At 49.6% G+C, this 26,610-nt stretch overlaps 7 protein-coding genes across 7 annotated transcripts; 4 read left to right on the top strand and 3 right to left on the bottom strand.

Annotated features, from left to right (window-relative positions):
- Positions 1-2,242: 2,242 nt before the first annotated feature.
- On the top strand, positions 2,243-4,280 carry GGI43DRAFT_429038 (glycoside hydrolase; the record flags this gene model as incomplete). The annotated part of the gene is made up of 2 exons (XM_083209044.1): positions 2,243-2,415; positions 2,502-4,280. The coding sequence occupies 2 exons, from the start codon at positions 2,243-2,245 to the stop codon at positions 4,135-4,137; spliced, it is 1,809 nt and encodes a 602-aa protein (XP_083058438.1). The 3' UTR covers positions 4,138-4,280.
- On the bottom strand, positions 4,281-4,963 carry GGI43DRAFT_122591 (uncharacterized protein). Its single transcript, XM_083199062.1, has one exon. The coding sequence runs from the start codon at positions 4,784-4,786 to the stop codon at positions 4,424-4,426; it is 363 nt and encodes a 120-aa protein (XP_083058437.1). The 5' UTR covers positions 4,787-4,963; the 3' UTR covers positions 4,281-4,423.
- A 24-nt stretch (positions 4,964-4,987) lies between these two features.
- On the top strand, positions 4,988-9,389 carry GGI43DRAFT_411357 (tubulin folding cofactor D C terminal-domain-containing protein). The gene is made up of 3 exons (XM_083206706.1): positions 4,988-5,508; positions 5,572-8,456; positions 8,554-9,389. Exons 1-3 carry the CDS (start codon positions 5,338-5,340, stop codon positions 9,326-9,328), a joined length of 3,831 nt encoding a protein of 1,276 aa, XP_083058436.1. The 5' UTR covers positions 4,988-5,337; the 3' UTR covers positions 9,329-9,389.
- A 5,564-nt stretch (positions 9,390-14,953) lies between these two features.
- GGI43DRAFT_411350 (uncharacterized protein) lies at positions 14,954-17,084 on the bottom strand. The gene has a single exon (XM_083206705.1). It carries the CDS (start codon positions 15,674-15,676, stop codon positions 15,221-15,223), a length of 456 nt encoding a protein of 151 aa, XP_083058435.1. The 5' UTR covers positions 15,677-17,084; the 3' UTR covers positions 14,954-15,220.
- A 1,355-nt stretch (positions 17,085-18,439) lies between these two features.
- Positions 18,440-20,478, top strand: GGI43DRAFT_122453 (uncharacterized protein). The gene is made up of 2 exons (XM_083199058.1): positions 18,440-18,966; positions 19,099-20,478. The coding sequence occupies exons 1-2, from the start codon at positions 18,632-18,634 to the stop codon at positions 20,330-20,332; spliced, it is 1,569 nt and encodes a 522-aa protein (XP_083058434.1). The 5' UTR covers positions 18,440-18,631; the 3' UTR covers positions 20,333-20,478.
- An 845-nt stretch (positions 20,479-21,323) lies between these two features.
- Positions 21,324-22,784, bottom strand: GGI43DRAFT_411344 (DNA-directed RNA polymerase core subunit RPB5). Its single transcript, XM_083206704.1, has 3 exons — positions 22,511-22,784; positions 22,318-22,400; positions 21,324-22,217 (listed from the first exon to the last, which is right to left on the bottom strand). Exons 1-3 carry the CDS (start codon positions 22,601-22,603, stop codon positions 21,692-21,694), a joined length of 702 nt encoding a protein of 233 aa, XP_083058433.1. The 5' UTR covers positions 22,604-22,784; the 3' UTR covers positions 21,324-21,691.
- Positions 22,785-22,996: 212 nt separating this feature from the next.
- Positions 22,997-25,101, top strand: GGI43DRAFT_122428 (uncharacterized protein). Its single transcript, XM_083199056.1, has 3 exons — positions 22,997-23,856; positions 24,129-24,403; positions 24,477-25,101. The coding sequence occupies exons 1-3, from the start codon at positions 23,719-23,721 to the stop codon at positions 24,988-24,990; spliced, it is 927 nt and encodes a 308-aa protein (XP_083058432.1). The 5' UTR covers positions 22,997-23,718; the 3' UTR covers positions 24,991-25,101.
- Positions 25,102-26,610: the final 1,509 nt, after the last annotated feature.

The following is a 26,610-nucleotide window of genomic DNA, read 5'->3' as shown; positions in this document are numbered from 1 at the left end:
CGACAAGGCTCTAAAACGGGCGGTCCCCCTGTTTCTTGTCTGTTTCCAGGTACGAGATAAAAAAAGACCAGGGTTAAGAGGAGAGAGCTAAATTTATCGGAGGGTATTTCCGGGGAATATTTTTCATTTAATTTTTAAACGCTGGGATGGGGGATGCCATTGGTTTCATAGAGTCGCTTGCTGTCTTTCTTCATTCTGTGTTCTTGGGAGTTATGCGATGGTGTGTTTTATGCTAACTTGTTGCGGGAGTGCCTCCGATTACGAGATCCTGAAGGAGCTGAGATGTGGCAATGTAGCAATGAAACAATGAAACAATGATAACGAGCTTTGTTTAATACTTCTTTGAGAAATGTTTAAACAAAAGAAAATGAGACCGGCTGATAGTTGCGAGGTGCACGTTACATATGAGATAGCCACGCATAGAATGTTGGTAGAATCACTTAGCACCAGTATAAGGTGCCACCACAGGAAAAATAGACATCAACTTGGTTTCACATGTGCTTGTGAGTTGTTTTGTCTGGACGTAACATAAACAGAAACAACAAAGTATGAAGTTTTTGCTCTCTTTTACAGCTACTCTGATGTAATACTACCAGTGTATTGACTTCACTGGACGGTCTCTCTGGAGCAGCTGCGCACAAGAAACAGGCACACAGATACACAGGCCCCTCATCAACGTTTCATTGAATGAGGTTTTTTTTTCTATATTCCTTTTCATCTTTTGTCCTCTCTTACAAATACGAAGCCGTCGCGTGAGGGTTCTTGGTTGTGTGCATGTGCCTGTAAGACCGGGATAGAGTAGGATTGCTGCCTGGGGTCCCTTGTGTGCAAATGCCGAAAAATAGCAATTGTATGCGCGATGAGATGCCAGATTCGTAGATGGTGGATGTTCTCACGCAAGGGACTCTATTTGCGTCTATGTTTAAAGCGCACCAGTAAAATGAAGCACACAGATAGACATACAGGACATAACACAAAGGGAGAATTAAACGACAATCTTTTCCTTCTTCTTTCAACATCTGCACGTGAGTGAATACTACTTATCTCATAGAATGCTGTTTCTTGGCCGCTGTCCCGAGACACCGCACACCGCTCTGATTTGTGCGCCTCGGAGATTGCAGTCCGTCATTTTCAGGTCCAGGGAGAGGGAGGAAGCCAGCAGGGAGGGGATATGGCTATCAGGTGAGGGGGGGTGATGCGGGGATGAGGGAATGCCTCGTGGCTTTGTGAGGTTGTATCACTGCCTGGGAAACGCGAGATGCCGTGACAGTCCATGATGCCGAAGAGGGTCGCGTGGTGGATGAGTAAATGAGGGTACAAAGTCTTTTTTATGGGTAAATAAAGTGGTCACGCCCGATTATTGTGATGTTGTATTACACAAGATGTAGAAGATCAATCTTAATATGTATATTAAAGGATTTGGTGGCGTAGGTGTAGATCGATAGTTGTCGTGAATAAAAAGTATATGTGAATATATCGACATTTATTCTAATCGAATAAGCTAAAAATATGTTTCTGTGACATCATTGAACTCAATCAGTCGTGACTGCCTCAACCGAGACTGTCTTGCGGCAACACAGGGCAAGACAGCACCCTCCGTAGCTTCCCCATTGAGAAACGCTTCTCCAGCACTGTAATAGCCTTTTCTTCTTCCATTTAACATTTTTTCTGACTTTCCCCTCATCAACAACACCTCGTGAATCACCCATACGACTCTGTCCATCTCGGAGTTATGCAGCGATGGTGTACCGTGCGAAAGATGGTGCCTCGTGATGGATCCCAGAGCCGGATCAGCATCGATCGGCTGCCCCTCCAGCGCAAATCCCACCACCTTACCAAGTGCTGCCGGCAGATCGAGCCTCCGCCGCGCCGCATCGTCCTAGCTTAAATAATGCAAGACAGCCCACAGCATATCGCTATGATCTACTATCGTCTAGTATAGTATTACGCGCCATTCGGAACTAACTAACTGGCGCTTGTCTTACATCCGGCGAGAGGGAGGCAGAGACATAGCAAAAAGTCAGTATCGGTCAATCGTGCTACTCAAGGCCTCAGTTTGTGAGAGGTTCTCTTTTATTAGTCTTTGTAGCGCCTCATCACTAGTCATCCAAGACACTTTGGCGGCAAACCCCGCGTCGTCTCATACGAGAGAGGTTTACACAAAGTAGCCTTCGAAAGAAAACTTACAATACGAGATAACAAAGAGACGCCCGCAACGGTCACGGTAACTTCACCATTAACAATGTCCCCTCAAGGCGACGCCACTACCGATGCGGCAGCATGGCTCGGCCGTTATGAAGACGCCATCGGCTTGGACGCCACTTTGCGGCCTGGTTCGCCGGGCCCTGAACCCTGGGTGCCCCTGGCGCCGAACCGACGAATGGCAGCCGCCGGCCCTGGTATAAGCGATAAAGAGTACGATTGACGATTGATGAAGGGGCTCATGGTAAAGCCCGAGCCTACCGCTGCTGTTGCTGCTAACCAGTTTCACTCTACCATAGTGCTATCGCCGGCAACCAGTGCCAAAAGAGTTGCGGTTACCCTGCCGAGCCGCCAAGCTATTGCCATCATGGATCCAAATTTGGATCCCTGTCTCCAAACTCTCCATATCCCAATGCCCGTCTTCGTCCAGACCCGCCCAGGAGCTTCTCCCTCGCCTACCTGATTCACAAGCTTTGTTTGGTATTTGCGTTTCTATCCATTGCTTTGTTAGTCTCCGGTTTATTACCTATTTATGCCCCCGAAATCTATGCAGCTCCTCCTGATGTTTCTCCATCTTCTTCTTCTTCCTCATCTTCTTCTTCTTCCTCATCTTCTTCTTCTTCTTTCGCTTCTAAGACGCAACTACCAGCTCCTCAGCTGGAACAGTTAGCCTTCGTTTCTCAACCTCACACTCTTTTTACTTATTACATCATGGCTGTTCCAAGCTGGCTCTGGAGGCACGCCTTGGCCACCTCTGCCGTTCTTTCACTACTTAACCCTACCAACGCCGCTCCTTCTACTCCTCTTACTGCAACCGACTATGTTGCCAACTCTGTCACAGCCATTCGAGAGCTAAATAATGCATGGTACGATACCACCACTGGCCTCTGGAACAGTGCCTGGTGGAACAGTGGCAATGCTTTCACCACCTTGGCCGACTTTGCACAGCTGAGACTGAATGAGGCCAACCAGCTCAACGTTGGTGGCTTTCTACGCAACACTTACACCCAGGCTCAGTTAACCACTGTTGATGTCGCCAAGGTTGTGAATGCCGTAGGTCTTCCCACATCTACCCATTGCATTAATGGCAAAGGGTGCCATGCCAGTGTCTCCTCATCATCTGTCGAGAAACGAGGATTTGCCGATTTCCTCGATGACTTCTATGATGATGAGGGCTGGTGGGCTCTTGGCCTAATTCATGCCCACGATGCCACTGGAGACCAGGACTACCTCGATTCAGCTATCGAAATCTTCAATGATATGCAAACCGGCACAGGAACTCCCTGCGGTGGAGGCATCTACTGGAGCAAAGACCGCACCTATGTCAATGCTATCGCCAACGAGCTGTATCTTTCTGTTGCCGCTTCCCTTGCCAACCGTGTGCCCTCCAACACCACCTATCTTCAGATCGCAAAATCTCAGTGGAACTGGTTCCAGGGCAGTGGCATGATCAACTCCAATAACCTCATCAACGACGGTCTCGACTCCACTTGCAAGAACAACGGCTTAACCACCTGGTCCTATAACCAGGGCGTTATCCTCGGCGGTCTAAGCGAGCTCGCTCGTGCTACTGGAGATTCTTCTTATCTTACCACCGCCGCTACCATTGCTAACGCCGCTATCAACACCCTTTCCAACTCGAACGGCATCCTAACCGAAGCGGATAATTGCGAGACTTCAGCAGGCAACTGTGGCCTGGATGGTCAGCAGTTCAAGGGCGTCTTCATCCGCAACCTGCGGTACCTCAATGACTTGGCACCAAACGATAATTTCAAAAATTTCATCCTTCGCAATGCTCAATCGATATGGAACAACGACCGCAACAGCGACAATATGCTCGGCGTCGCCTGGGCGGGCCCATATGTGGCGGCTACGGGGTCGTCCCACAGCAGTGCTCTAGACGCCCTAGTGGCGGCGATTGCTGTTTCATCATAGTTCTATATTTGATCGGCTCTCCGTCTTGGCAACTTGATTTTTTTTACTATTTCTCTTTTGTTACTTTTATTCAACTTGAATAGGGCCGTCTGTTGACGACGATAATTCATGGGCGATAGTCACAGTCGAGCCAGGCGTTTGCTGTGGGTTTGGGGTTTTCTCTGATTCTGCACGACGGGCACGCAATCAACAAATTTTGTTTGGAGGCATCATTAATGATTAATCATAATGTTGTGAAACAATCTTCTTTGCTTTTTTTTCTTCCCCCTTTGCTTGAGGTGATGCCTTAATATTTGGTATGGGGAACATGGAGGATGTCCCTTGTCACATTGTCGTGTTTCATCATGGAGTGTGGCAAGGACATGATTCGCCAGCGATAACTAAGCAATTTTATCATTTTGCCAAGCTTTATGCGACCAACACAACGCTCCGTGAGTGAAGATGAATACGAGCTTGCATATAAAAGTGCAAATTGTGAGGATTTAAAAGTATAACAAAAATACGATAATTGATTTAGACCAATGAGGTTTGTCGCCTGCATAGGTAGATTGATAAGCGACAAGGGGGAAAAATAAACGTTGGCGAAATCCGTCATTAATATATCATAGACTGCGTCTAGCGCAAACCGTACTTTATACAAAACCACCATTTTTAACTTTAACCTTATGATCAGTACATATGCCAAGAATGCTTATCTGAAAGTTTGAGAAGAATGCTCCGTTTTATATCCATGAATTGGAGCCTCAAGATGCACCGTAATATACCGTTGCCGCTAGCTGCTTTTCAAGCTTAAAACCAAGCTCCATCACGACAATGCTCAGCAGCTAGCCAAGCTACCCTATAATATACAGTATAATATACAGTTTATACACTGTATTTATACATTGCACCTCACTGTAGCTTCACAAGATGTGTGCGATTCTAATGTTAGGCCTGATATTCAGGCAGCCGCCAAAGAAGCATCAGGCAGCTCAGCAATCAAAACAATCAACTCACATACAGAGCGGTATTCAGTCAGACTGGCTTGAATTTATTTAGCTGCCTAACTACATCAACCTGATAAACCGTCACCGCCCAGCCGCTTTCATAAAGTGGTGCCTAACGGCCTTTTTTCTGCGTGGAGTTTTAAAAAGGAGATGCTCGGCCCGCATTGAGTCTGAAAGCACTCGGCCGCAAGGACATACTGCAACATTATTCGAAATGGACGCCTCGGAGAATGAGATTGATGTGTATTTGCACAAGCATTCTAAAGTCTTGCTGGATGAGTTGGACCAGAGTTTGGTGACTTGTCTGCGGAAGCCGGATGGGCGGGGGGGAACTCGTATACGGCCATGGGTGCGCATCAGGGAGACTCTGAAAGCTACCTGTGTTGTAAGTTTCGTTAGATCAAAGTAGCGGGAGGCATTTGCTGACTATATACTCGCTTTCTCTCAGGTCTTGGATCAATTCCAGGAACTGCCTCAGCTGCTGGATCCGCATCTGCCCAAGTGGATTCCCTATCTGGCAGAGTCTTACCTGGAGTATCTGCAGACGCGGCATCGCCAGAAGCACATTCCCGAGCATACAAAGAATCTGCTCGCTCCTTTGGACTACACCATTTCCCAGATCCTCTATTCTTTCTGCAAGGTGCGGGGAGAAAAGGTCATTGTGCGGTTTCTCAATGTCGAGACCAAGTACCTGGAGCTGATCCTCTCTGCGGTTGAGGAGGCTGAGGCAGAGGCTGACAAGGAGAAGGAAAAGAAGAACGGACAGACGACCTTTTCTTCTTCTGCTGCTTCTTCTTCTGCTGCTTCTCCTTCCTACAAAAAATGGTCATGGGAGCAGCGGTACATTGCGCTGCTTTGGCTTTCTCACCTCTTGTTCGCGCCGTTTGATCTATCGACTATTTCCTCCGCTGACCTGGATGAAGGTGGCGTACCGCCTATTGCTGGGCTCACCTGGCCTGCAAACGTGCCCGGTCTTACGATGAGAGTCATCCCCCTGGCCATTAAGTACATTGCTTGCGCAGGAAAAGAACGAGATGCTGCCAAGGCTCTACTAGTAAGACTCGCGATGCGACGGGATATGCAGCAGCTTGGAATTCTTGAGAGCCTTGTACAGTGGTCGTTGAAATCATTACGGCCGCAGAAGGAGGATGAGGTGGATAACCCCTACTTTTACATCGGTGTGCTTTCTTTCCTGGCCGGCATACTGCGCTCTTCGTCTGAGACGTCTTACATGGACAAGTATCTGCCAACAATATTCGAATCCATGCTTGAACTTTCAGCTGGTGAGGATGCTATTTCAAAAGTCATCATGTCTCAAGCGTCAGCACGAAAGATGATGCTCAAGGTTGTTCGCTCGCTCGTCGTTTCGCTGCTGCGCAACTCTCGGCGGGACATGAAAACTACCGTCTTGGTAGAGAATGCTATTGGATATTTCCTCGAGAGTCTCTCAGATAACGATACTCCGGTTCGCTTGTCCGCTAGTAAGTCACTTAGTATTATCACGCTTAAACTGGACCCCGACATGGCATCCCAGGTTGTCGAAGCTGTCCTGGAATCTCTCAACCGTAACGTGCTTTGGAACAAGGCATCAAGCAAACCGGGTGCCAACCGAGTTCGCGATTTGTCCGCTGTGAATCCGCTGGAGTGGCACGGTCTGATGATGACCTTGTCTCATCTGCTTTATCGAAGATCTCCGCCAGCCAGCCAGCTCTCCGACATCTTCCACTCTCTCCTTCTAGGATTGACTTTTGAGCAGCGCGGAATTTCGGGAGCGAGCGTGGGAGCCAACGTTCGCGATGCGGCGTGTTTTGGTATCTGGGCTCTGGCTCGTCGATACACGACCTCTGAGCTGCTTGCCGTGCCTACCAAGTCTGTCTACGCAGCTAAAGCTCATCCTGAATCGAGCTCTGTTCTACAAGTTTTGGGAACAGAGCTGGTGACGACGGCATCTTTGGACCCAGAAGGAAATATAAGGCGTGGTGCTTCAGCCGCGCTGCAAGAACTTATTGGTCGTCACCCAGATACCGTAGAGCACGGTATCGGAGTCGTCCAATGTGTGGACTACCATGCCGTAGCACGGAGATCGCGTGCTGTCCAGGAAGTTGCGCTTGGTGCAACAAGGCTGTCAGGACAGTATGGCGAAGCTGTTGTTGATGGAATCCTGGGCTGGCGAGGAATCGGCGACATGGATACGGCATCGAGACGAGCCGCGGGATCTGCATTCGGCACGCTGATGGTAGAATTATCCGATGTAGCCTTAGAAACGCCATTTTCTCGCTTCGAACAATCGATTGACTCGGTGATGGATCGCTTGAGCAGCTTGCAGAAAAGACAAGTGGAAGAACGACACGGTTTGTTGGCATGCTTTGCCGGTGTGTTGGATGGATTCCCCGAGCTTGCGCGCATGGCTCAGCCAAAGTCTCTGGATCAAGCTGCTGTCCGCAAGATCTTGACCCATGTATCCGTGATTCTTGAAGATTGCAAAAACACTGAGTATCGCAAGCCAGAGCTCATTGTTGAAGCGGCAAGTCGTTTGGCTGTATCCTCTCTACCTATCATACAGCTCGCTTCTTTTAGCGACTTGTCTTATGAGCGTCTTGAAAAGGGGGCTGATATGTTATCCGTGGATAAAACTCATGGATTGCCAGATATTGTCTCTGCTTTTAGCTCGGCACAGCAAATTCCTGAAGTTGAGACGTTGACTTCCCGGTTGCGAGACGTAATTCCAAAATGGCTTAGCAGAAATGAGCAGGAAACCGTTGAGCATGCTTCTGCAGCCGGTTTGATGCTTCTCTTGCTTTCCTCTTCTGAAAAGCGTGCTGAGACGTTGGAACAATGGGCCAAGTTGATCGCAGCGAAGCCAGGAAGCCGCGCAGCAGCAACTGGCAATGGATACTATCACGTCATGGCCATGGCACAGCCCCTTGCTCACAGCTCTCAGGACGATATAAGTGGAAACGACATTGTATGCGCCGCATTCCTCGAACGATGGAGAGTTGATAGCGAGATCGAAACCAGAGTCTCTATTCTGCATAGCCTTCTGAGCAGTCGTATTCTTAATGACAAGCCAACGGTCTTCTTGGACCTTCTTGCGGATGGGTTGAACGATTATACAACGACGGCTCGAGGTGATGAAGGCTCCTTGGTGCGATTCCAGACTCTGAAGGCTATCGCAGTTCTATGGGGGGATATTGGACGTCCTGATGCTCAAGGAGACTGGTTGGTGGCATCTGTTCGGAAGCTTATCCACAATATTCTGCGGCTCTCTGCAGAGAAGCTGGATAGAGTGCGCCGTGTGGCTAAGGATGTTATTGCGCTGCTCATGGACGATGGGTAAGTTTTTTTTCGTTTTCCTCATCAATTATTGATAGAATTTAGTGAGCCTTTTGATCTTGTGGTACTAATTATTGGATCTGTCCTTGTTCTCTAGTAATATTGATGAACTCAAGGATTCGATTCAACCATCTGGAAAGACATATCTCACCAACCACTTGAGTTTCTCATCAAAGGCCTACTTTTCTCTACTCTTAGACCTCATCCACAAGGATTCTCTACACAAGCACATAATGGATATTGTAAAAGACGATACAGATGCCTGGATGGCCGGCCTCATGGCTGGTTTCGTATCATCAGCAGACACAGGTAACGAGGACCTCATCATCGATAGTCGTGCAGCCCTCACAGATTACTGTGAGCAATCAACCGATAAGCTACAGCTAGTCTGCTTCGCGCTGTTACACAACTTGAAGACCTGCCAAGGCGAAGACCGAATCATTGTACCAACTTTGGAGATTATCGCGTTTCTCTTCCACGTGGGCCTCTTCCAGCGCTGCGAAGGCATCAATTATCGAAGTCTATGCTTACAGACCCAAAAGGCGGGATACAAGACTGGAAACGTGCGCAAAGTCGCGGCTTGCATCAAGGTTTACGGCGGAATTGCTGCTGCTGGGGTTGGAAGCGCTGGAGATAACGTTGAAGCCGGGGTAAAGGATGCTCGTAAGAGGCTTGGAGCGCTCATGTCTCATCCCTGGCCGCGAATTCGCAGTGCTGTGGTGGATGAGATATGGGGGCTTGTGGACAGTGGAGAGTTGGCTGCGGATGGGGAAGATGAGCATGAAGACGGGCATGGTTTGACGGGAGTCGATTGGACGAGTGCGGAGAAGACTCGGATCAAGACGTTGGTGACGGAGTTGAAGTTGGAATAGACGGTGATGGATGTAGTAGAAGTTTCAAATAAAGCGTCTAGACAATTACATGGTATGACAACTTGGTTATCTTATATCGTATCGTTGACGTGATTCGTAAACGAACGTGTCGGACATCTCATCACGTATACTCCATAACCCAGCTACACGTAGTATCATCTATAGATAGACTGTCATATCACATTACAGCTTGATGAGCGTTGCGAAGCGCTGTACTGAATCGGTAGGTTTCAACACTGCGATTCGCTAACCTACAGCAAGTAGCCAGATGATGAGATATCTTAATGATTAAAGCATTGAATCACGTATGTAGAAATAAAGATTCTCATCGACATAGGCAAAGGGAGATTCATAGGCTCTGATAATAGATGGCCTCGCAAGACAAGAGAGATCCCAGTATCACTCGCAGTCTCACTATTGGTCAGAGATTTCATGGAGTACAATATGGAAGGCGTTTAAACTAGGCAATATGTGAATAGAGACGATTCGTTCAGACAAGTGGATCAGATTCAGGTTAATTGCATGCTTGTATTATGCTCATCTGGAGTCCAGATGTGTATAGTACAGAAATGACTGGAGGTTTGATCTCTGGAGGGCATCTTGTGATACCTCTAGGGAGGCCCCCTTCACAGCATTTTTAACTCTCTCCGAGGCCATTGTATAGTAATAGGCCTATAATTGGTCAGTTTACAACTGCCTACCCAAAGGATTTTCAACCCTGCTCAATATCTCCATTTAATAAAAGCCGAGCCAGTAACGGGCCTTTTAACTCTCTCTAAGGCTTTGGTATAGAAAAAAAAACTCGGGGTTAAGTGTGGGAGTCCCACAAAGGGGCTAGTAGAGGGAATACTGTATTTACAGCATTTTTATCCCTCTCCAAGCCTTGATATTATCAGACTAATCGAGGATCTCCTAGACTATTAACATACTAAAATGATGCTATTATGAGATGGATGGCGACTAGACATCCCAACTATGGCGACAACGGATTAGGAAACACGCCAGAAGCAAGTTACCGCAATCTTGTGGAAATCATCCAGACCATTTATCGAATAGCCTTCTTCTTCACGCCACAATTCAACTACTATTGCCTGGGCGTTAAGACACATCACTATTCCAGCCTTCTTTTACAGCATACTTTTCGGCCAAATTTGCCCTGTAACTCAGGGGAAGAGACGGTGGAACAAGCCACGACCAACAGTCGAAACTACTCGGCACAGCAAGCCCGAATATTTCAAAAGTCCCATTCTCTCTTCCCTGGATACGAATCCCAAACCGTAACGCCCCTGCTTGAGATAAGCCAGGGTCAAAAGATAATCCTTTGTTTTCCAGAACAGAAGATCAAAAGCCACGTTAGGCGAGCTGAACTCTGAGGCTCAGGATACAATATCCTTGATAGGATAGCCCCCAATTAAAGTACGGCACATCTCTTTAATCAACGCATGAATGAATCATGGCTTTCGTTGGGCGCTCAGGGCTGAAAGACTTGTGGAGAACAACTAAATGAATGACCTATTTCTGGTCTACCCCAGATATCCGTATCATGAATAGCGGTCAGTAGTTTGGAAGATCAATTGCCACACAACCATATAGCAGCAAAATAAACAGCAACTAGGTATATTAAGTTTTGTCGCTACTCCAAAAAAGCCAAGGGGGCAATAACGCGTATTGCAAAACGAAGCACGACTCATGTAGCTGATTTTACTCGGCTGGCCTACCTGTCACTCGCGCTCTCGTAATTTGACGCCACGCATATAGAACATCTCTAGCTGGCTTCTGGCTAAAGTCAAACCCCCCTAGCTCTCTGAGGCTGAAGGACTTAACGCACATTGTAGTGCCTCTTTTGGGCGACGGCGCCAAATAATGTCTTGAAAAATTCAAAGCTAGCACCAAACACAAAGTTTATGATATGAATCAGGTTTCTGACATGATTGACAGCAGCCTTGTCATGCGGGAGACGATTCAAGGCACACGGAGTACTTGGTGCTAGTACAACAAGCTAGATCCAATAGTCTTTCACTTTGCTCATGAGACAATGCAGGGTGATTATTCTCCAACAATTAACACGTGGGAGTGACAACTGTTGGTCGGTTGCAACGTGCGCCCACCCCAGGATTTTGTTGGACTGGGATGGCCGTTATCCTTCATGCAGGGATTGGGATCTTGGGGCAGGATTCATGCTGGAACTATCTCAGCCAGAAGAGGACAGAGGAGCTGATAAGAGCCGCGCCGAACAGAATGGCGCTATTCCGCGCCGTACATCTTTCGACATGGCGGCATATCTGGGTCTAGACCTGTAAGAAGCGCAAGCAGAGGCGAGCTTGGAGTATCTCGCCCTAGAACTATTAGCCTGGTGCGACCGCCACCGAGCGTCTTTTTAGGCTGGAGATCGAAAGGATGAAATGCAAGTCGCCCGATGCGGAAACAGCCAAAGACAGTGTTATCGGGTGCACGACCCGTAGGATGGTCTCCAGACAAGGCTCTAGGCACCCATGAATTGAAACGCGTGAGCTGCAGCCGGCCGACGATCCTTGAAGCAATGGCGCTCTAAATGTCTCTCATGCGGCCGCCCACCGCACGCCTTTGCTTTTAGAGAAGCCACAGTAAGTTCTAGGTTCTGATATCGAAGGGGTTCAGCTTCTAGGCCGGGGGTTTCGGGGGTAGTACTCCGAATCACCAGCTCTATGAACGCATGGCTGATGCTGATCGGAATTTTAGGCACCAGGATCCCAGGGCAAATGGCTTATTAAGGAAACCGACGCAATGTCTCCCTGCTGCAGTCACAAGGCTTTTGCCCAGACGTCGCCTATTGAATGATGGAGATCGTGTCTATCCCATAATATCCGCCTAAGAAGAGCGCCCGCTGAGATAAATTTTTATGGAGAATCGCCAGGATGACAAACCTGGTATTAGCGGTAACTGCCGTCTGGTGATGATTCTGTGCCCTCTTCTGATAAAGGGGTCAATAATGTCAATAATTACCGCCCCCATTCATACGGTACTAGGCATTGCACTGAGCAAAGGGAAAAATTCTGATAGCACAAGATGGTTCGAGCCAGAACGGCGTGGCGCCTCTTAGAGCGCCTCAAACGGTGATAGAAGTGGAGTGGTAAAGCGAACGAAGTAGGCCATTATTCCCGATTTTGGCGTAGATGAATGAAGAGTCGAGCCGCGGATTGGTAGCAGTTTCATATCGGGCTCAACGCTTCCAGCTTGATCCCTGGTCAGTATTTGTTGGCTGCAGTTCTCATTATCAATGAAGCCTTGATATCGGCCAACAGCAAATACCTAGTAGCAACACCACTAACGACAATAGCACAATGTATGTATGTATAGCATTGTCAATGAGGTCTAAAAAAAGCACAGTGCCATATGAGCATGCAACGAACATGAAAAAATCATCTGTGACGAGAAGCGCGTCGGTCCGGCGGATGGAAATTTTCAGTCTTTGGTGGCGCCAAAGGCTGTGATTCATTAGCTAAGATGGCAGGTGGTTGATATCAGAGGCGTTTCTTTTCTTCACTGCCGACTCCAATTGCCGATTTGTTAGTAATGAAGATGCTGACAGGCAGTGTCACGTGCGCTCAAAACATTAAACTTCTTATAGGCCATGTTCGCTGGTGGATGAGATGAGATCAAAGAGCTGCTGTGGTGTATTTTGGTTTGGAAATAAGCTGAAGATGCTCACTCAGGCACTGCTTGATTGGCATGTTCGTACTCGGCGAGATGGTCCGAGCTACATAGATTGACCAGTTAAAGGGGCCAGACAAATCAATAAATCATTGCGTTCCTTGACTTCGGAATCGGAAACCCAGATTGAAAAAAAAAGATAGACAGCTCTGCGGCCTTCCCCTGGGATTGCTGTATGAAAGCACGGCACGACTCCATAAAAAAGCATGGAACCGTAATACCGTACCGTTAGCTCTACAACGTCGGACCGCTCCCCTCCTACATACAACGCCTCATATCCGGCCCTCTCAACTCCGTAACAAGAAATGAGACAGGATGGATGCGATGATACAGGTGCATCAGTCGAAATCCTGGCTTCAGCTCCGTCGCAACGGTGGATCGGGCGTTGATAGGTAAGATAGGCGATTTGTGTGCAAGGGTGGCGTGTTTTGGATGGCGTACAGGAGAGAGATTCTGGGAGGCGAGGCGCAGAAAGAGAAGATAAGAGCCTCGTACAGGCCAGGGCACGTTAGTACGGGGTACGTACCGGAGCTACCTGCAATGGCCACGTGACGGAGATATGCAATTTGCGGTAGGAGCGCGGGAGGCGCTAACATTTCGCGTGTCAGATGGCGGGAGGAGCAAGTACCTGCGACGTTGACAGGCGGCACCTCGTTTAATTGCCAGTGACATCTGTCACCCAGCCAAGAGAATGGATACCTGCTATCATGTTTAATGGGCCATTGATGAAAAATAGAGCGCCAAGCAAACCGGTACTCCGTGCGTGCTCCTTTTTTAATATGGCAGTTACCTTATCAATCATGAAAGCGGGAAATGCTGCTGCCTAGCGATTGCCGGACGCATTGTGATGTCGCTCTTGTTTTTTTATATCTCATTTCTTTGCCTTGCTGCAACCCACCGCCACTGGAGGCTTTTGTCATATGATGTAAGCAGACGCTTGGGCGCAATCCCTCAGTTACTGAAGAGCCTACACGCAGTGCTGAGTACCTCTGCTACTTCGTACTTCGTATGATACACTCAAGTAGCTCTTACATGCTCCAGACCCTGGGCCCCGCCCATCAATTAACTTCACCTGTTATGACGTACGCTGCGTGTCCACAGCCCGAAAGACCGGGCTTTTCGGCCGATATGACGGTGAAGGGGCAGAAACAATTGGAAGAACGACATCAAAATTTTCAATCAGGGGTTCTCGCCTGCAATTCGGGGTTCCAGTATAAGAAAAAATACTACGAGCTCGGATCTCTAGTTCGTCGGGATAAATGATTAGGGTATAGCCTGCCGGCGCCCGCATGTATAGAGCGCCGGCTAAGTTTTGCGCTCACCGCATCGCCATGGCATGGCATCCCGCCCAGACTCAATTTTCCGTCGTGCTGCAGAAGCGCGAAGAGAAAATTGCAGGAAAAAGGACAAGGTACATGGCATGCTAATAACGTATAGTGCCCTATTCGATGTGCATGTTGGGTTGGGGGGGTGTGTATCTGCACTACTGCACTGCAAAATTTTTTAAAAATTCGCTACTTGTTGAAAAGAGCTGCCTGATTGAATTAGTCTTTTTTAATAAACCGTTTCTGTTGGCTCGGTGTCCAGAACTGGGACGCTTAGAGGGACCCGCGCGATCATTATCGCGATCTCATCGCACAAGATGCGCGGCAGAAAAAAGCAAAAAAATGGCTCTCGTCACCTCTTGGGTCCTTGGATCACGGACCTAGCGGGGGATGAGCTTCGCCAAAGCCCACTTGGACGTTCTCGGCCCTGGCCCGATGCTGCTCCGTGCGTTGCATGGGAGGGGTCCTCCGTGGCCTCGGCTCCTCCCAGCGCTCTGGCTCGCGTGTGTCTTGCTCGCCTCGCCGGTTTTGCGTGTCCTTTGCCTGCCAAACCCTTGGTGCTGATTGACGGCTGGGTCCCCTCTCAGCCCCAGAAGGCGGACTTGGGGGGTCTGGCCCTGTCTGGCCAATCTCGAGCTGTAAGGATGACTCTGCGGTGGGGGCAGTTGAGCCTTGTAGGTGCTACTGCAGACACCACGCAGCGCTCATTAGAGTTGCATGTAGTCTACAGTGCTGTAGCAAGCGACGCAGTTGTACTGTAGTTGCTGTAGCTGTATACTGTACTGTACCAAAACACACACACAGTGAATCGCCTCGCCTCGCCTCGACTCCCCATCCAGAGATCAACAGAAGCTGAACCTGCAGGAAGAGCACCTACTCACCCGTACGCATGTGATTCGCTGTACCACCGCCACCACCACCCACCTGCTGCTACATAATACAGGGCGGTGCCTGGGGTCGCCATGAAATCGCTTCCCCGACACTTTAGGAACCTCCGTGCCGTGTCTTTCTCGCAATCGCCGAAGAAACCAAACACCGACAAGCAGCGCCGCAGCATTCCCTTCCGGCTGTCACAGCGATGCCCGTCCAAAAAAAGAACTCTGCGCCGCTCAGGCCACCCTCTCGATCGTGTGGCCTCGTGGCCAGCCGCCGCCGTCCGAACTCTGTACGGGTCACCATGCATGCTTGTAGGTACTGTGTAACCTTGGGCCGGTGACGCAGGTACTTGTCCATCCCGCGGGTTGCATATGGCGGCGCTAGGTTCCTGCAGGCAATGATCCTCGTACTCCATACTTTTGCGCGGCCTATCGCTAGCCCCAGTGCAGGAATGCATGTCTCAGATACCTTGTGCGGAGCTGCCAGCAACCAACGACAGTGCTCCGTAATCCTACAGTATCTGAAATAACTCGAGGCGGGCATGTCGCAGCCAAGAAAGTGTCACCACCGTCTATCTGCTGCGAGAATGACCTGATACCACAATGCCGTCTTTTAGGTAAGATGAACAGCACACTTGCTGAAAAGGATCGATAGACGGCATCGAAGTTAGTCGCCAGCATCCTTGCAGCCGGTAGCGGTACATGCGAATGATAGTACGTACCTCCCTATTACAGAAGCACAGATATGATGATGCCGGCCGAGATAGCATTCTCACCCATCCAGATAGGCCCAGGATAGGGACTTTTGCGTGGGCAGCACCATGACACGAGCAAAGTGACATGCACGTCTAAGTGATATTGATTACTGCGTACGGATAAAGGTAGTAAGCCGAGAATTTGCACATAGCTATGCCGCATGGCTTGCAGGCGCGTAACACAGGCCGGCCGGACGACTGATTGATTACCGGTACGTGGTAAGATTGTAGAATCGGGAGTAGAAAGAGAGCGCGGGTCCTTATCTCGGTCTCGCGCGTATCTTGTTCGCTTTGCTCCGTATCATCGAACAGGCCATTTTGTCTTTGCACAATTGATAGGGTCGGCGACCACAGCAGCCAGGCTGCCTCTTGTGGCTTTGTGGCTTTGTATCAACCACAAACGCTGCATCCCCCTCCCCCCTCCGGCTTGGAGAATGGAAAATTTTTTGCCGCAGCCGAGCTTCGACCGGATATTCCAATTTTCTGGCGCGCATGGCGTCAGGTCAGGCCGTCTCAACGATCTCCTTTGGGCTTGCCCTCGACTGCGATCTTACTCTTGGCCGATTTGCAGTGGCTGACGGTGTACTTGTAAATCGCCTTGGGCCTCGCAAAAAGATATCCCACCACCCACCAGCTGTGCGTCAGCTCCCTTTCGGCACCGAGTCCAGTCGGGTCGAGTACGGGGTAAGCTCCCAGGCGTCTGGCTGATTAGGTACAACGGCTCCAATCACAGGGCGGGAAATGTCGCTGTCGGTGGCCAATATCGCAATGAATGGGTCTCAGAGTCAAGATGCTACTGCGCACTAAAGAAAAAAAAAACTGGACTGGCTACACAGGGCCGGGACCCCCCTCTTTTGGTGCGCCGAAGGCTTGCAGCTGGGAACAGGAGGCCAAGATTTGCCCGAGAGAGAGGGCAGGGGAGGGGAGAGGGGGCTCTGCATCTCGTGCATGGCATTTCTCAGGGTCTTTGGCGAAGAATACGAGTGAATTTGCCGTCATCTGTGTGCATTTTTCTATTCTGACGCTGGAGTACTTGAAAAATAATGTACTATTAATACTATTAATACTAGTATTCAATACTTGTTCTACATCTCCACCGCTGGATCGACCTGCTTATTCACAAGTCGGAGACGAGGAAATCAATCAGAATGGGCCAGGCTATGCTTGCCATGGCACTAAAAGCTCCGCTGAATGGCCTGGCTTGGCCTGGCTTGGGAACGAGGACTCGGGACCGCGCCATTGGGGCACGCCTCTGGTGTGACTTGTACTCCATACTTGTACTGCGTCTGCTGGTGGCACTAAGCAGGTACATGTGGCAGGTGGGCGATGCTGGGCTCAATGAATGGTTTTAGCGGCCACGCCGCCAAGAGACAAAGGACAGGCACCGCCTATTCTATTGACTGGAACGAAAAGCCCCCAATAATAGAGTGGGCATGTATCTCGGCAAGTACCGCTAGCAGCGCTCGTCGTAGCAGTACTCGTGTCTCTCCCTATTCCTTGTCCTCATTCTCTCTGCTTCAATTACAATACCTAAGAACCTTTGCATCTGGCGCAACACAGAGACAGCCATGTATAATACGGAGTGCATGCATGCATGTACTGTAGCATATGTAGCGTACCTTGAATGGGCCATGTAGGCCGATGGAGCATGCGCATGTAGCTAATATCGCCTTGCAGCTGCTGCTGTGACTAGTGCTGAAATCTCGATGCCTGCACAATTAGCCACGAATTTCTTCAATTCGAAACCAAAGGGATGCGATGCGCAGCCAGACTTCGTACAGTACTAGCTAGCAGATAGCACAGCCAGCCACATGGGCCCTGCTGAGTGAAGCCCATCAGATGGCATGTACCCCATCCAATCCATGTACCAGTACCCGCAGTCTCTAGCACTTGCGCCTAGCAGCCACTAGGCGGTACCTGCTGGGATTGCCTCGCACGCCACCGCTTCCGGGGCGCTGCCCTTTCAGGTCCCGGCCTGTTATCGACGCTCTCACTGTGTGTGTCTTGGCCCTTTCTTTTTGCCTTCTGACTCTTTTTGCCTTTGTGCATCCCATCCATCCATCCAGCTGCCAATCCCTCCATCCAGACTAAATTAAAACTCGGCCGGCCAACTGATACTATTCCTCCTTTTGCTACGCACCTCTTACATACATCATTCCGACTCCGCCTCTTTACCTCTCCTGGCCTCTTTTCTCTTCTTTCTTCTTCCCCCAGACAAACGCTTGGACTTTCTTCAGCCAGCCCCACGTACAACGTATTCCTCGACCTCTCCATACTCGTTCTCACTCTCGCTCTCTTATATCGACCGTGCTGCTGCTCAGATCGCCCTGATCCCACCGATGTAACCACTGTCTGCGGCCGCTATACTTGCAGCGTTCATGCAGCAAACCCCCCGAATCCCGCTATCCGCCAGCACATCGCATCCGCCTGCAGCAGCAGAGCAGCGGCCTCATGCCCTGGTAGACTCGCAGCACAGAAACTCCGTGCGCCGGTTGCCCATCTTGACGCCGCCATAACCACGACACTCCCGAATCCGACGACCGACGACCTCGAGATATAGCCTCGACCACCACCGAGCCCTCCTTTCCCCCCCTCCTCGCTCGTCGAGCCCTCTGCGGAGGTCGACGGGCGCGGGCCCTTTGCTCAAAAGAGTCCGCCATGTCCATCTACTCAGACCCGCCGGCGCTGCGAGACTTTTCGCAGGACAAGCCTTCATTGCTTGTCTGCTGGTGGGCTACAATCTTTTGCGCCATCATGATCCTGTTTCGAATCGTCGGCCGCTTCATTCGAACCGAAAAGCTCTTTTCCGAAGACAAATTCGCCGCAGTCGCCTTGATCCCCTTATTTCTGCGCATGGGATGCGTCCACTACATCCTCGTCAATGGAACCAACAATGCCGACTTCACCGGAGTCACCCTCACCCCCGAAGAACTCCGAAAGAAGTCCATAGCAAGCGGCCTGGTGCTTTTAAGCCGTATACTCTATGCCGCTACGTAAGTTTGCTCGTTCGACATGTGCTTTTGCAGTTTTTACGGCTCTTGATTGGGTTGGCTTTGTCGGCGCAAGGAAATCCCAATCATACTACACAAAGTGAGACAACTGACGCTGACCCTCTTTAATTTTAGCCTATGGATTCTCAAGGGCACAATACTCGAGTTTCTAAAACGAATCGCCGACCTCACATGGCAGCGAACCCATCACTACACCCTCATCGCCATTCGATGCTCCCTAGGCCTCACCTTTATCGCCGTTGTCATTAGCGATCTCGCCGAATGCAACCCCTTCAGACATTACTGGCAAGTCTTGCCTGACCCTGGTGGTCAGTGTCGCCAAGGCTATGTCCAGCTCATCACCATGGCCGCCTGCAACATCCTCACCGACCTCATGCTTGTCATCTTTCCCATCCCCATTATTGTCCAGAGCAATATGCAGTTGAAAAGGAAGCTCCAACTCCTCATTCTATTTTCTATGAGCTTGTCTGTTGTGGCAGTTACCTGCTATAGAGTCCCGCATATCATGGACGTGAACGGCCGACAGCAGTACCGGTCACTGCTTGCTTCCGTCGAATTGATTTTCGCAACTGCGGCCGCAAATGCCCTGGTTTTGGGCTCGTTTGTCCGAGACCGAGGTGTCAAGAAACAAAAGCCCAGACGAACTTCCACCGCTGCCGAGTCATTTGAACGCAGCGCCACCATCCGAAGACCAACTATCCACCGTCAATGGGGCAGCGACGAAGATTTGGTCAGAGATCTTGGCCTGACCGTCGAGCCTGAACTCCGAGAGCAGCCGGATAGCCCGTCTTCTGATTTGTACGCGCCCATTAGACAAATGCGTTCTGTCGAACATGACTCCCAACAGTGGCATCATCACCGGGAGGAACAGGATCAAGAAGATAGTGCACAGGATAGCGCCCCGGAAAGTACTGAAGAAAGCGCAAAAGCAAGCCAAGATTTGTTGATATACAAGACTGAATCCCGGGCCGAATCTCAGCACGAATCGAGAAAACTCTCCTTATTTGATGTCGGCGGCCTTCTTGAGGATGGACCTGCCACAAGTAGTGGGAGCTACCGAAGAGGCAGCAGCTTTACTTCTTCTTCCATGGAAGCCAGCACTTCCCAAACTGTCCCCCCAGCATCCAGAAAGGCTAGCGTAAACGGTGTTCGACGTGGATCAACGGCGCTGCTACAAGATCTGGGCGGACTCCTGGGTCCCCTGAACTCAAAGTCGTCAGTGCGATCGAAACACCGAACCGGAACCGAGCTGCAGCCTATCCAACAATCTCATCAAGAGCATCATGCCTCCCAAGGTGAAGGCTCTGATCTTGTTCTCAATGACCCTGGCGGCCTATTGCGATTGTGAACAAGATTTATATATCCTACGGCAACCGCACCCACTTGCCTTCTATCTAATTCGAAACATATGACGACCTAATCAACGATTTATATCACGAATTTCTTAATTTTTTTCTGAGAAATGATCTTTTTATTTCTCATTTTTCTTTTCTCTGCTATATCTTTAGATACGACTCGTCAGGCAATGGCGTTTACGGAGGTATTCCCTTCTATACACATATACATATACATATATACACGGGGCACCTTTTTCTCCCCCCCTTTCAGTCTTTATACATGGCGTCGAAAAACAACAGTACCTATGGGAGGGAACGATGGAGCCTTCTTCTTTTTCCCTTGCGATTTTCGCTACTTGGTATTTCTGTGTCAGGTTTTAGACAGGGGGCGGCAGACAATTTGGAGCCGGTGGAATTTGGCGGGTACTCTTTGATTTTTACTAGTTTTTCTTTTTCTTTTTGTTCTGGTACTTGGTTGCATATACCCCGGTGATGATCACCGTTTTTGCGAAGAGATGTATCTGTATGTGTATTCCCCAAACATCGGGAAAGATGTTTGACAGTGGGACGAAGGAGTGGCAGTGAGAGATGGCTATACGTTGAAGAATTGAAATACCAATTGAAACGTACATTGTGTGTGCTTCGTCGTGAACAAGTGATTGAATAAGGTAATTGAACGTGTATGTTCGTTTGATCCTCTAAGCAATTGAGAATTATTGTATCCATATTTGATAACATGTCGACAGCCCTATATCCTCCATTGATCATTTCAAGTCTTGATTGACATGCATATGTATGTGGAATAAATATTTTTTTGAGATTTATTTATGGGGTGATAACTTGGGAATCAGCAAATGTCTTCGTCAAATGGCAATCTAACCCTAATTGCATCACTTCAAAATGAATAAGACTTGATTAATTTTTTTTTTTTCACTTGTTTTTACTTATAAGCATTTGAGGCTTGCCGTGAGAATATGTCGAAGAGCCTACAACCCCTTGATTGATAGACATAAAGTTCTTTTAGGCTTCATGTAGTCATAACTTGGCCAATTACAAATGTGTTTGTGATATATAGACGTTGGTATTTTATTTAATTTGGTTGGTTTCTCTCGTAATTCTAATAATTAAGTTTTCCCCCAAAAACGCCAGCTTTCACACTGCAAATGCAAAACATTATGTCAAAAACAGCATTCGTCCGCTGCTACGTCTGCTGCTGCTCTTTTAGTCGACTTGATCCAACTTGAGCTTTTTCTTCTCCCTCTCCTGATCCACGCAAAATTGAGAAGCATGCTTCGTTCCAAAGTTGTGTGTTGTTGACTCTCTTCCCCTCTTTCATCTTGACCGCTATACACTCCCCAATGGGAAAGTTCTTAGACGCACAGCCGGTAACTGGCATAACGACCGGCCGTCTCACTAACTCGGATAATCTTGACGACCTGTCCCCTCTTGAGACCCAAATACCTCGCCACGGGGTCTTTCTGCAGGATACGCGGCAGCTGAGTCTCCTTCAAACGGTATCTCTTCAGCAGCGCAATCTTCTCCTCCCTGGAGAGCAGCACGTGCCGTGGGACCAGCTCGTGGTGGGTGATGTTGACTAGTAGATCGTCCTCGAGGAAGCACTCAATCTTGGCGAGGTTCTCGACGGAGGCGAGAGACTTGCGGGCAGCGGGCGAGAGGGCCACGGGGGTCACCATGATGCCGGTCTTGTAGTTGTTGGTAATTGTGTACTTGGCAAAGTTGCGGATCTGCGAGACACCGAACTGCTTGTCGGTCAAGAACTCAACCCAGATGGGACCACAGTCGGGCACGGGGTCTGGGTTGGCGGTTGTGGCGGGAGGGGTGTTCTTGCGGAGCATAGAGTCGCTTGGGCGGGCGGAGAATTGAAGTTTGGCGCGGCTGTTTGGTTGAATGTTAGTTATTGCGTATTTTCTAAATATAGACGAACACCACAGAGGTTTGCTGCCTCAACAACGGGAAGAAGGGCTGATGGTCGTACTTTACGCTGCCGTCGGGGTGGCAGTACTCGTCGCGGAACCGTTCCAGAGAGATGCTGACTTCGTCCTCGGCAAGCTCGTACTCCTATCATCGAGGCAAGTCGATAGATTAGCCAGATTGTCAAAGGATAGCATGAAATTAAGAGACCAAAAGACGAAGAGAAAAGAATCAAATCATCTATGAAGAGAGCGTACCCGATCCGCAACCATCTCGTGAACAGTCCTCCACGCGCGCCAGAGTCTCACAACCTCTTTGGACTTGGCATCGTTGGGCAAATCGTCAATCATCTTGGAATCGTGTATTTAATTATCCGCCGACTTTATTTTTCGAAAATGGGCGATTATGCGACGAGATGTTCGACCAAGGGTAGCAAGAGGTGCGCGTTGTCGTGGCCGTGGCCCTTTTTTCTCGTCGTTTCCGCTGGTCGGGGAGAACTGCGGTCGTTCAAAAATTGTTTGCGCAGCCTTGCATTGGCTTGGCTTGACTGGAACGATTAGCTGAGCCGGCGGGAGCTGATAAGAAATTGTCATGTGACTTTGCTGATAAGGTAGAAATTGCATTAGCTAAGCAGCTGCTCTGTTCAACGCTTAGTAACTTTGAAGTAAGCGGGTCCTGGTCTTTTAAAGGGTCTTTTTTAGTCTTTGCCCTTTGGATTATTGGACAGCTAAGCCATTTACCCAACAAAAGGCAGGGCAAGCGAAAAAATAGATTTGAGAGACAAAAGTAACTGAAGCCTCTCTTGAAATATAATTATTGATGCTCGAGCTTATTGCAAAGCTTCACCGTCCAGCAATTGGAACCTTTAATGCAGCAGAAGCCTACAGGCTGCTTCTCCAAAGTATAGCAGCTGGAGATCCCCAAATCCCCCACTAAATCCCACTACGCCAAAAGAAAACTATCCATGCTAATTGCCTTAAAAGCTTCAGTAAACTCGCTAAATCCCCTCACTAAAGCTGCGCGGCCTGATCAATGCTTTAGTGAACGTTACAGAAGCTCAGCCGCTAAAGCTACGCATCGCATGTGCCTGTAAAATACTGAGTTTGTGGCGGTTATCGTGTTCGGGTCCATCCGTTCGTCTGTAATTTTGTTCCCTCAACGTGGGAGTCTGCATGGGATAGAATTATTTTTTTTTTACTATTGGTGGGGACCCCAGCAAAAAACGTGGTGGTCAAGGGCAATTTTTTTGTGCCAACCTAAGGAAATTCAACCACCAAAGTACCTAATTGGTGTGTTGTCTGGTTCGGCTTTATTTTTTTCTCTCCTCCTCTTCTGCCTTCTACTGTCGCACCCCCGTCTTCAAATACTCCCCCTTTCGCCTCCATTCTGCTCTCCATAGAGAGACTGTGACGGCTGTTTCTTCTTCTTTCTTCCTCTCCCACGTATCGACTCTCTGATTCGCACAATGGCCGCTGCTGTCGCTGCTCCCGCCGCCGAGGCCGCTCCTGCGCCGAACGCTCGCCCGACTCGACCCGATGAGAAGGTCTTTAAGGAGGAGCTCGCCAAGGCCGAGAAGGAGCACAAGGCTGCCATGGACAAGTTTGTATGTGTAGCTTGGTTGTTCTTTTCTTTTTAGCAGTGCATATTCTTGCTTTCGATTTCCGGGCAGCTGCATGGCCACTGTCTTTTATAAGAGGATTTTACATCTGTGTCACCAGACAATTTACTCTCTCAGCTACTACGAGGCCAGAGATTGGCACACGGGAAGGGCATAAAAAGAAGAAGAGAGAAGAAAAAATATAGAAGAAAGAAGAGCAGAGCAGAGAATATGCGTCATTCAAGCAAATTGGACATGTGCTAACTGCAGCATTATAGAACGCCATCAAGGCCAAGATCGACGTTGCCCTCCCCAACAAGAACAAGGACCAGCCCAGCCCGACCCAGAAGCGCCGCCAGGAACTCATTGCCCAGGCCAACGAGATCCGCCAGAAGCAGGCCGGTGGCAAGAATGCTCGCACCTCCAAGCTGGACCAGATCAAGCGCTTCGACGAGCAGCTCCGCAGCCGCATTGCTGAGCAGAAGACCGCCAAGGCCAAGGTTCCCTTCAAGAGCGTTGAGGATGTCGACCGCCAGATTGAGAGCCTCGAGAAGCAGGTCAACTCCGGCACCATGAAGCTCGTCGACGAGAAGAAGGCCCTGACTGACATCTCCAACCTGCGCAAGACTCGCAAGAACTTTGGCCAGTTTGACGATGCTCAGAAGCAGATTGACGACCTCAAGGCCAAGATCAAGGAGATCAAGGACACCATGGAGGACCCCGAGCAGAAGGCCATGTCTGAGCAGTACAACAAGATCCAGGCTGAGCTCGACACCATCAAGGCCGAGCAGGACGAGGCTTATAAGAACCTGTCTTCCCTGCGTGACGAGCGTACCAAGCTGCAGGCCGAGCAGCAGGAGAAGTTTGCCGCCATCCGCAAGCTCAAGGACGACTACTACGGCGCCAAGAAGGCTTACCAGGCCTTTGAGCGCGAGGCTCGTGAGAAGCAGCAAGAGCGCCGCCGCGCCGAGCGTGAGAAGTACCTCAATGAGCGCAAGAAGGCCGAGGCTGAGCGTGTCCTCGCCGAGGCCAGCGAGCCCGCCTACCTGGACGAGATCCGCCGCGCCAACAGCCTGCTCCAGTTCCTCGACCCTACCTTCAAGGCCGAGAAGACCCCTCTGCTGGCCAACTCTGGCCTGACTGCCCAGGCCCAGCGAACCGTCGACGAGTCTGGTCTCAAGGGCACCAAGCTCGTCCGCAAGGAGGACCGCGACGACGAGTACGCCCCCGCCCAGACCAAGGGCAAGAAGGGCAAGAAGGGCAACTCTGGTGCCGCCGCCGCCCAGAAGGGCTTCAACTGCCCCCCTTCGGTTGTCGAGGACTGCTCGTTCCTCAGCCTTGATCCCCCTATGAGCGCCGCCGATGTTCCCAGCGTCATTGAGAAGGTCAAGGCCAAGCTTGAGCACTGGAAGGAGGACCAGGCCGCTCAGACCCAGCGCGTAAGTGACATTTTTCATCTGCTACATATCCGCCCACTCTATTTTGTGTTTCCTGACTAACGTTTTGACCCGACCAGAACATTGAGAAGGCCAAGAAGAAGCTCGAGGAGATCGAGAAGGCCGAGGCCAACGGCGACAAGGTCGAGGAGGTTGCTGCTGACCTCAAGGACGCCTCCCTGGAGGACAAGGAGAAGCAGGAGGAGTCATAAAGGACTTTCTCCTCCCTTGCTTCGCTGAAAGAGAATACTCCGACTTTTCAATGATTCTTTTCTCCTAGCTACATTCCTCACCACCAAGCTGGCGCATTTCACCCTTCGTTCCACTTTCTCTCTCGCGCGCGCCATTCATACACCGCTATATTTATATCTCTCTCTTCTCTCGTTCCATCAATGGCCAGCTGCAGTGATGTAGCAGGGAATTCGAATCATGTTTTTCTTTTTACAAGTTTACAAGGAACTGAAAAAAAAGTAGGAAGGTGGAAAATAGGAGGGATTTTGTTTTTTTAAAAAAGGAAAAGCTCTTTTCTTTCTTCTGTCCTACATCCTACAACAAGCGTTCCGCGTGTTGATCTATTTGTCCTTTTTTTTTATCGTTTTAGCTTTCTTTTTGTCATTGGTATCTCTTATTTTGTACCTAGGTATCTTTTATTTCCTCGTCAATGGATGGGGGGAAAAAGGGAGTTTTCAAGCCAAGCACGAAATATACAAGCCTCATGGAAAATGATGTATAAGAAAAAAAAAATTGGCTACACCCCCCCTTTTAAAACATGCTACCGAGTGACACAAAGTACTGTCTCTTCCCCCACTCATGTGATACTCGCATTAATGCTGGCACAACCTGGTAAATGTCCCGAGATTTGCTCAATTTTTCGGTGAATGTGGCGGTTCTGACTGGCTGGGCGCCCTGCATGTGAGGCCATCTATTACTACATATCATGTATCTAAGGGGCTGCTGCATGTAACTTCTATGTCGACGGGAACACACGTACATGAAAATTAAGCTAGTAGGCGTAGCCAATGCAATGATTGTAACACTATATATGATACGGTTCACCACACGGGGCGTCTAATTAGTCGGGCAATCTTGGTGTGTTCGTGCTGCTATCCGCCTCGGTACAAAGGCACCCATCGGCAGACATTAGAGTTTACATGTCTGTTTCACTCGTATTGTTTAGACCAGATCAGATCATAAATAACACGAACCGTTCAAATATTCAATATGGCTAGGCTTATAATGGCTATGGGAAGTACCGGGGGGGGGGGGGGGGGGGGGGGGGGGGGGGGGGGGGGGGGCGGGGGGGGGGGGGGGGGGGGGGGGGGGC

The sequence above is a fragment of the Trichoderma evansii genome, assembly GCF_050947405.1.
Source record: "Trichoderma evansii strain SZMC 28006 chromosome Unknown GGI43scaffold_17, whole genome shotgun sequence".
Taxonomy (NCBI): Eukaryota; Fungi; Ascomycota; class Sordariomycetes; order Hypocreales; family Hypocreaceae; genus Trichoderma; species Trichoderma evansii.
Note: the sequence above shows the minus strand (reverse complement) of the source record. Positions and strands in the feature narration are given on the sequence as shown.

Coding starts and splice junctions, on each gene's coding strand:
- GGI43DRAFT_122591 (XM_083199062.1), bottom strand. CDS start 4,786: ATGGTGGTTTTGTATAAAGTACGGTTTGCGCTAGACGCAGTCTATGAT.
- GGI43DRAFT_411357 (XM_083206706.1), top strand. CDS start 5,338: ATGGACGCCTCGGAGAATGAGATTGATGTGTATTTGCACAAGCATTCT. Junction 5,509..5,571: donor CTCTGAAAGCTACCTGTGTT/GTAAGTTTCGTT, acceptor GCTTTCTCTCAG/GTCTTGGATCAATTCCAGGA. Junction 8,457..8,553: donor GCGCTGCTCATGGACGATGG/GTAAGTTTTTTT, acceptor CTTGTTCTCTAG/TAATATTGATGAACTCAAGG.
- GGI43DRAFT_411350 (XM_083206705.1), bottom strand. CDS start 15,676: ATGCATTCCTGCACTGGGGCTAGCGATAGGCCGCGCAAAAGTATGGAG.
- GGI43DRAFT_122453 (XM_083199058.1), top strand. CDS start 18,632: ATGTCCATCTACTCAGACCCGCCGGCGCTGCGAGACTTTTCGCAGGAC. Junction 18,967..19,098: donor CGTATACTCTATGCCGCTAC/GTAAGTTTGCTC, acceptor CTTTAATTTTAG/CCTATGGATTCTCAAGGGCA.
- GGI43DRAFT_411344 (XM_083206704.1), bottom strand. CDS start 22,603: ATGATTGACGATTTGCCCAACGATGCCAAGTCCAAAGAGGTTGTGAGA. Junction 22,401..22,510: donor ACGAGATGGTTGCGGATCGG/GTACGCTCTCTT, acceptor CCTCGATGATAG/GAGTACGAGCTTGCCGAGGA. Junction 22,218..22,317: donor CACCCCGACGGCAGCGTAAA/GTACGACCATCA, acceptor TCAACCAAACAG/CCGCGCCAAACTTCAATTCT.
- GGI43DRAFT_122428 (XM_083199056.1), top strand. CDS start 23,719: ATGGCCGCTGCTGTCGCTGCTCCCGCCGCCGAGGCCGCTCCTGCGCCG. Junction 23,857..24,128: donor AGGCTGCCATGGACAAGTTT/GTATGTGTAGCT, acceptor GCAGCATTATAG/AACGCCATCAAGGCCAAGAT. Junction 24,404..24,476: donor CAGATTGAGAGCCTCGAGAA/GCAGGTCAACTC, acceptor AACCTGCGCAAG/ACTCGCAAGAACTTTGGCCA.